The following is an 8,969-nucleotide window of genomic DNA, read 5'->3' on the forward strand; positions in this document are numbered from 1 at the left end:
AATTGCGACCACAGTACCACTTAACTGAAGTAGATATTCGCATGTGAATATGAATTCGAGTTATCAATTTATAACATCCGAAATTCTAAATCTGTATTCATATTTAAGTTAAATGTAATAAAAGAGTACTGCTATCCTTTGCGCTGGCGACAAGTAGACGACGTACTGGCTCGTGGTATTCTTCCCCTGCAATACACGCCAAACCTGCGTGCCACGCGACGTCCAGAATTCGGATCCACTCCGTCTCCGAGAGGCAGAGCATCACAGCCGCCCTACTCGTCGCCCGTACGCAGCAAAGCGCCGCACGCCTCCCCTCGCGTGACTCCAGAGTGGTCCCACGCGGGGAAGGCACGAACCTTCACCGGCCACGCCACTTCCCAATCTCACAACGCTACGTGGGCCCATCGTTACCATGGTCCCCGCTTGTCAGTGGCCCATACAGGCCTTCCCTCACGAGCGACGAGCCGAAGAGACGGGCCTTTCCAGGTTCCTCCAGCTATCCCCCTCGCCTACCCATTTAGAACGCGCTTTTCATCACAACTCCATCCAAATAAATTACCGTATTTTCTTATTCCATTTTCACCTTCATTTTCTTTCCTTGGTTTCTCCCTCATCCCACCTTCCCTCGTCGTCCGAATTAAAACGCTCGACCTGCCAAGCCGGACCAAACCCTAGGTCCCGATTCGGCATCTCGCCGTGCTAGCTCGGATTCGATCGGGCTGGGCGCGGGGTCGGATCGGCGGCGGCGGCGGGCGGCGGGATGACGATCCCGAGCGCGGAGGGCTTCCTCCAGGCGTCGAGCTGCCTCCCGTGCACTGCGGAGGAGGAGCGGGAGCTCGTGGCCGCGCTCACCAGGGAGGCCGAGGAGAATGTCAGGGACGGGGATCTCCGTTACCTCGTCTCACAGAGGTCGGTGCCGTACGATTTCCTCGTTGCTTTCCCCCGTAAATTGCCCCGTGTACTTTTCCGCGCCGAACCGCGCGTCGTTCCGGGAGCTGTAGCGATTTAGGACTTAGGTTCGAAGCGTGGATCCGAGGCGTAAAATTTTGTGGGGGACGCGGGCTCGTGGTTAATTGAGTCTAGGACTATTTGGGGCTGCTGGTGTTAGGGCCAGCGTTAGCAGTATTTTGATCTAATATTCTAACATCTCGAAAATCCGGTCCGTTTGGGTGACGATGGTTGGCCATCTTGGGCAAAATTCATTTGGTTTCTGTAACAGGAGAGCGAGGAACTTGCTGGCCATTGTCTTGCGTGAGATGATCCAACTGGCAGCTTAGATTGGTACCACATGATGGCCTGCGATCATGATATGGGGAGGCATGCCGATTGTTTGGATAGAACTTATTTGTGTTGTTGTGAGCACAATGTTATAGCAGGAGCATAGATTGTAATTATGGCAATGGAGATCACAACTCACCCACTGATTTAGTGATTATGTTAGGGGTGGATGTACATTGTCTAGCCATCTCCTCAGCTTTCACACATTGGTTATATGTTTTGATGTTTGCTTCCTAATGATTCAATCAGAAACATTGGCAAGACTTTAAACTAAAGGATATCCTAGATGGACTCAGGTTCCCATCTGAGTTGACCTGTTAATATGGTTATGATGACATGGAGATACCGATTTCTTGAAAAGCATGATGGTCCTGTAAACTAGGGATGCCAAGATTCATATCCCTGTCTAAGAAACGTTATTGTCCCCAACACTGTATGACCATTATGGTACCCACATCCTAACTGGTTACTGCTATATGAGGCTTCAGAGTCTTATATACCTTCAATTGCGCTGGAACTATGAAGAACTCATCACCCCCATTAAAATTCTTGCAAAAGATATGCCTGTGTTGCCCTACGTGATTTGTTTCCTGCAAATGTCTTATCTTCATTACACTTTGGAGTTGTCATTTCCTTTTGAAGTCGTAATGTTTAAAAATCATCCAATTTTATTCGGAATTATTGTTCTGCACATGCAAGTTCATAGTATGATTACTAAATTACGTCTTACGTAAATGTGGCAGCTGGTGGATGGAGTGGCAACGTTATGTGGGCTTAGTCAGTGATGAGGAGAATGACACCGAGCAGCTTCCTCAGGCTATGAATAGACCCGGAGAGATTGATAACTCGAAGCTTATTTCAGCAGAAACAATCAATGGTAGTGAAGAGCCAGAGCTTCAAAGAACCTTGAGAGAAGGGGAGGACTACACTTTGGTGCCGCAAGGAGTTTGGCGGAGGCTATATGGATGGTATTTAATGCTATTTGTATTTGCTTGTTTTCTCCGTAAAGTGTACACATCAGTGGAAAATTGGTGCACCAATAGTACTAGTGGCCTGTTTTTTTAGCAATTAGGTTCACTGTGAATTGTCTTCTTTGTATCTACAATCTTGATGTGGTAGCTGAACTATAACAAGAGTTAATACCAAGACATGTTTTCCTTTGATTATGTCTGTTTTATTCATTTATCTGTCATGGTTACAACTTTATTATGTTAAGAATACCTGTGATACCTAGTGTATTTGGAATTTTTTCTGTTTTATTAGAATCATCATACAGTGTCCGAATCATGCTGTATGTTATGCAAATTTTCTTTTGGCGGTGTTCTACTTTTCTAGTGAGGTATTGTGTGTTCATATTTGGTGTGGATCTGTTTGGACTTACAGGTGGTATCTAATATTGCATCGCAACTTTTTGATGGACTACCTCACTACCATCTGTAGCAGCCACTCATTTGAGAAATAATTAGTTTCTATGTGATAGATTATTTTGTTGTGTTTCCTGTAGTATCATATATTACTCTACTCATTGAAGATATCAATACTTGCAGGTATAAAGGTGGACCAGAAATCCCCAGAAAAGTAATTTTGGATAGTCAACCTAACAAGGTTTACATAGTGGATGTCTATCCTCTCTGTCTAAAACTAATTGATGGAAGAGATAATTCTGAACGAAATATCAGAATAAGTAGAAAGGTACACTCGACATAAAATTACCCATCTATAATAATGAAACTGTTCTGATATATTTTCAGTTTATGATGCAATGCCGAGTTGAGGTATTAACTACACTGTTGTATCTGGTGTCACCAGTTTTTATTCAGTTTAGTCTAGTTTGGGATGTTAGGACTGGTTGGATGTGGGTAAATGAAAAATGTCTCGAGCCATACATGGAATGGTCAGACTAGCATGGATGGATTTTACAATTAGTCTCATAATCAGATTGGAAGTGTGCAAATTGTTAATTGCTTGGAGTAATAATGCACATAATGATAAATTAAAATTTCTATGAGCTACTTGTCTTAGTAGTTTTGTTGGGATTCTCTAGTTTCTTGATTACCAGACTAGAAAAATTTGTTTGTTCTGTAATTGATTTATCTTTAGCATCTGTTTGTTGATGTTTTCAGGCCAAAATTAATGAGCTTTACTCAATGGTTTGCTCAATCATGTCAGTAGAGCAGTCCGAGGTATAAGCACTATCATCTGTTGAATTTGATTGTGCCACTTATCAGTATGCTTATAGTTAGTGTCTTTGACCATTTGTGGTTTAATGTTTCAGATTGTCATCTGGGATTATTATCAGAAGTTAAAGAGCAAGAAGTTGGCTAATTTCAATGAGACACTAGATGAAGCTCAAATTACTATGGACCAGGAGGTATAGTGCTACCTTTGTTTACTTTTCTCAGGGGGATGTGCCATAGACCCAAACTTGTGCCTAATTTTGCCTAAATTGTGGCTATCATCCTTGCCACCAAAAAGTGTAGAAATTCGCACTTGCCTAAGGTCAGTTGTGGCAGTATTAGGCATGGACTAAACAGGCCTTAATATGCTAACAATTAAATTTTTCTTCTTTTGTTACACCTAGCAATGCTTTGCACAATCCATCTCATTGTTATGTTTTTGAGTTATAAAGCTCACCGTTTTAGTCTTTAATATAATTCTGCTTTTGGGTGCCGTGTTGTACTTCCGTGAACCTGTAATATGATAGCTATTAAGTTTTGTTATGCTGTACTCAGAATGAACTTTTGCTGGACGCATCTCTCGCCCCACCAAAAATTTGCTAGATACAAACTAGCTTGTCTATTTGTGGTACTAATGCTAGTGCCTTATTGAACTTTTTTTTATATATCATTTTGATGGTGCTAAGTTCTAGCTATTTTCTTGCTGCGCAGTAACTATTCTTCCTTGCCTTATGATTGCAGATCCTTTTGGAAATGAAGCTAGATGAGAGCCGTACAGGTTTTAATACAAGATCCACAAATAATGAGTTGGCACTAATCCCATTAGGACCCTCCACATCTTCATTTTCGATTGCTGGGGGGCCCACCTATTCAAATGGTTTTTCATCTGGAATTGGTTCTAGTTTTTCGCAAGATAATAGCTTCGGTCCTTTACTAAGGGACTCAACAGATGGTTACAACAGTTTCAGCAATGGAACTAAAGATGATACTCATGGATTGAGTGGGTTACATAACTTGGGTAATACATGCTTCATGAATAGTGCCATACAATCCTTGGTCCATACACCTCCCTTGGTAGAGTACTTTTTGGAGGACTATACTCGTGAAATAAATACAGAAAATCCACTAGGGCTCCAGGTGGTCATTCTTATCCTGAGCTTAACTAAATAAATCTTACTTGTACTTACATTACATGATGATGTTTTTGCTGATCCGGGATTTTCTAACCCGCAGGGTGAACTTGCGATAGCATTTGGAGAGCTTCTTAGAAAACTTTGGTCATCTGGTCGAACTTCTGTTCCTCCACGTGCATTTAAATCAAAACTTTCTCGTTTTGCTCCACAGTTCAGTGGATATAATCAGCATGATTCTCAGGTTGGTCTTATTTTAAACAGGAATTGATGCCAACTCAGAGGATGTATATAAGCATATTGTGCTCATGTATGAGATTTGTGTATTTAAGTTGAAACTTGAAACGATGTCCTTTTTCCAATGCATATTTGTTCTACTAGTACACTGCCGTGTTCTAGATAAGATATTTGATACCTTGTGCTATTTTTGACACTTTGGGCTTGTTCAATGATTTTCCCTGTTTTTCAGGCTTTCAGATTATTATTCTTTGCTCCACGCATTATGATAGGAGTGTTATACCATGCACATTGTCGGAGTTAACCTTGCAACTTTGCACATTGTATTTTGGTACCCATGCACCATTCATTTTCAGCATGTTAGTGCCTTCACGTGTTTAACTGTTACTCTGGCTGAATGCATTTGCATAATTTCTCTGTCGATGTGAATTTCATTTTTTTATGATCACACCTTATTTAATAAAATTTGATCCCTCTTGACACAGTATTTCCCTACCTTTCGTACAGGAGCTACTTGGGTTTCTGTTGGATGGTCTGCATGAAGATCTCAACCGTGTCAAAAAGAAACCATATATTGAGGCGAAGGATGCTGATGGCCGTCCAGATGATGAATTTGCTGAGGAATGCTGGAATTACCATAAAGCTCGAAATGACTCAATAATTGTAGATAAGTTTCAAGTAAGTAAAATCTTTTAACATGGTGCCTCTTTCCTCTTTTACTTTCTGGATAATATTTTAGGTTAAACCGAATCAACCTTTAGGGTTTCCTCTTTGCTACTCGTTCCACCCTGTTATCTGTTATTCCACCTAAGAGTTGCACTTCTCACTTTGCCTTTGTTTCTCTAGTCCGCATTTTCTCGTTTGCAATCATTTCAACCAAATGGTCATCAAGGAAAACACAAAAGTTGAGAAAATAATCAAGAGAAAATAGATATTGAATAGAAAAAAGAGGCATTTTTGAACAAAAACTTTTAGATTTTTGGAAAATTATGCACTAAGAAATTGAGGATGATACACAAAGTTATTAATCTGCGTTCATTTTGTTATTTTCCTATAGTTCTATCTATTGATATATTGGTATTTTCTTGAGGCAATGTAAAAATATATATTTTTCTTAACTTTTAAACTTAATGCTCAAGAGTGAGTACTGAATCTGTGTTTGTTTCGTTTATTTTCTATATTTCTATGGATAAATTGAATTTTTCTTTAGTTTCTAAACTGTGTTTTGCTACATTTCTTTAAGATAGCATTATGGCTGTTATGTGTTCAAATTTGACCAAAGAAGCCTTCATTGATCTATGTTCTTTGGTTATTGCTTTTGCAATTGAAACTAGCAATTCGATAATCTAGCTTTTTATGTTCATTGATAATCCCGTCCGTGTTCTGTGCTTTAATCTATCAATTTGCTGGTTGATGTTGCAGGGTCAATACAAGTCTACGTTGGTGTGCCCAGTTTGTAACAAAATCTCTGTTACCTTTGACCCATTTATGTACTTGTCACTACCATTGCCATCAACAGTTACTCGAATGATTACTGTAACTGTATTCAGTGGTACTGGAGATGCTCTTCCAATGCCTTTCACTGTGACGATACAGAAAAATGGAAACTGCCGAGATCTTACTAAAGCCCTTACTGATGCCTGCTGCTTAAAAAGTTCCGAGACATTGTTACTTGCAGAGGTACAAACATGTGTTTGCCTTTCTTGTGCGGCTAATCCTATAATAATGTACATGCAACTGAGCAGCTGATACTTGTATGTTTTTAGGTGTATGATCACCGTATCTATCGCTACCTAACAAATCCAATTGAGGGACTTTACACTATAAAAGATGAAGATATACTTGTTGCATATAGGCTCCCTGTTGGTCATGAAAAACTTTTGAGGTTGGAGATCCTGCACCGGAGGGCAGATAGGTGAGCTGATGGTAGTGCATCTTCAAATATACTCAAATGTTGGCAAGGAACAGAGGATTCTGTTTGTTGGTGCATCCACCCATTGTTTATGAGACAAGTCATTAATTGGGTGGTAGTTTCTCCTTTAAGTTCTATTGATTTATTTTAGAGTAGTATATTATCTATTTTTTGTGATCAATGATTTGCAATTTAGTTGTGGCCATAGACCGCAGAAAACACCATATGATTAAACTTATCTTTATGCCATGTTGTTTGATAGTTATTAGTTTCCAAATCTATTCTTATGTGTTGATAAGCTTTTGATAATTCACCCAGATTTGGTGCGGACCCCCAGTTTAATATCAACCGGAAGCTCATTGGGTGCCCCCTTGTGACTTGTATTCCTAATGACTCTACTGGAAAATCTGATATATATGCGGCTGTCTCTGATGTTTTGGTTCCATTTGTACGAGCAAAAGCACATGGCCCTGATGTGTCTGCAGTCAAGTTGAGTGGCAATGGGCCAAGTCTGGATGGTATTGTACTGACAGATAATGGCACCACCTGCGAGGAGGGTCTCTCTACATCAAGTGGTGATGATAATGCAGTTGATGATGACCTTTTGCCTTTTCAGCTTTCCTTGACTGATGAAAAAGGTATTGCGAGGAATGCTATAAACACGGATTCTAATCGTGTTTTAGGAATAGTTATGAGGGTTTTAATGGATTGGTCTGATAGAGAGCGTGAGATGTACAATACCGATTACATGGATGAACTTCCTGAAGTCTTCAAGCCTGGTTTTTTGTCAAAGAAAACCCGGCAAGAAGCAGTGAATTTATTTTCATGCTTGGATGCCTTTCTGAAGGAGGAACCTCTGGGGCCTGATGATATGTGGTTAGTAATTTTCCTTTTCTTCATTGAGGTGCTTTTGCAAACTGCCCTCATTTGAGACAAGCCTTTTATGGTATCTGATGGTTTTTTTACTGCTGTCATGCCTATCTAAACAGGTACTGCCCTGGCTGCAAGGAACACAGGCAAGCTAGCAAGAAACTGGACTTGTGGAGGTTGCCTGAGATATTGGTAGTTCACTTGAAAAGGTTCTCATACAGCCGCTATATGAAGAACAAGCTTGACACTTTTGTGAACTTTCCAATCCATGACCTCAATATGAGCAAGTATGTGAAGCATACATCAAGAGGTAATCTGCAGCCCATGTATGAACTCTATGCAGTCATCAATCATTATGGTGGTCTGGGTGGTGGACACTACTCTGCATACGCAAAGGTACTTGCATTTTCATGTTATTATATTATATTTGTATATGTTTCCATTATTGTATACTTGTTCAGCTTCCTGAAGTCGTCAATGCTGTCACTTGCAGCTAGTAGAAGAGGATAACTGGTATCATTTTGATGATAGTCATGTCTCCTCTGTTAGTGAGGATGACATCAGGACGTCTGCAGCATATGTGCTTTTCTACCAACGTGTTGGAGGTTCAAGCGCAGTGGCAAACAGCGTTCCAGTTGACATTGAGATGGTTGATTCGCTGGAGACATAGCTTCCCAAATCAAAGCAAATGTCAGTGTAATATTGTGGATGGAGATATGTAGCTCAGAATATTGCTCAAATTTGCATGTCTGCACTGGGGAGTATTGCTATATGGGTTCAGTCAAGCTGTTGACAGATATTTTGAGGGCGCAGCAGAGATCAATTTAGCATAGTGGCATGGATCTGTAGCCCTCTATCTGACCAATTAGGGTTCCTGATATCTTTGTTGATATCTGTCTGTTACCCGACCCTTTTGAGTAGAACAGATCCTGGCAGGTAAATTGATAACTACGTTGACGGCAACAGGTTTGCCTATTCGATATTTTTTGCTGATATGCAGATGTAGCTCTTGGGTCTACTATTATTATTGGTGTAATGTAGCCAAGGGATTGCAACTGGGAAGAAAGAAGGATGTAAAAACGCTGCATATTCTTTTTGCCTTGCTAAGCTATGGCCAAGTTTTGATTCCGATTGCCTTTGTTATAGACACTACGATCCTCAGCACCTGCTAAGTGTGATTTTGCGAGCAATCATTTCTGGGTAATGTGCACTCAGCTTCCAAGATGATCTCATGCTTAGAGACATTGATTCATCCAAATATAATACTCCCTCCGTTCTGATAATTGTTTTGATTTTTCTAAGTTCATAGATATTATTATATATCTAGATATACACTTTCTAAGTTCATAGATATTATTATATATC

General features: G+C 40.2%; 1 protein-coding gene across 1 annotated transcript; it reads left to right on the forward strand.

Annotated features, from left to right (window-relative positions):
- The first annotated feature begins 527 nt into the window (after positions 1-527).
- Positions 528-8,747, forward strand: LOC101756477 (ubiquitin carboxyl-terminal hydrolase 9). The gene is made up of 13 exons (XM_004983301.4): positions 528-909; positions 2,022-2,246; positions 2,826-2,970; positions 3,402-3,461; positions 3,554-3,649; positions 4,197-4,592; positions 4,689-4,829; positions 5,330-5,500; positions 6,245-6,502; positions 6,589-6,737; positions 7,053-7,610; positions 7,724-8,000; positions 8,098-8,747. The coding sequence occupies exons 1-13, from the start codon at positions 761-763 to the stop codon at positions 8,272-8,274; spliced, it is 2,802 nt and encodes a 933-aa protein (XP_004983358.1). The 5' UTR covers positions 528-760; the 3' UTR covers positions 8,275-8,747.
- Positions 8,748-8,969: the final 222 nt, after the last annotated feature.

Source organism: Setaria italica, chromosome IX (genome assembly GCF_000263155.2).
Source record: "Setaria italica strain Yugu1 chromosome IX, Setaria_italica_v2.0, whole genome shotgun sequence".
Taxonomy (NCBI): Eukaryota; Viridiplantae; Streptophyta; class Magnoliopsida; order Poales; family Poaceae; genus Setaria; species Setaria italica.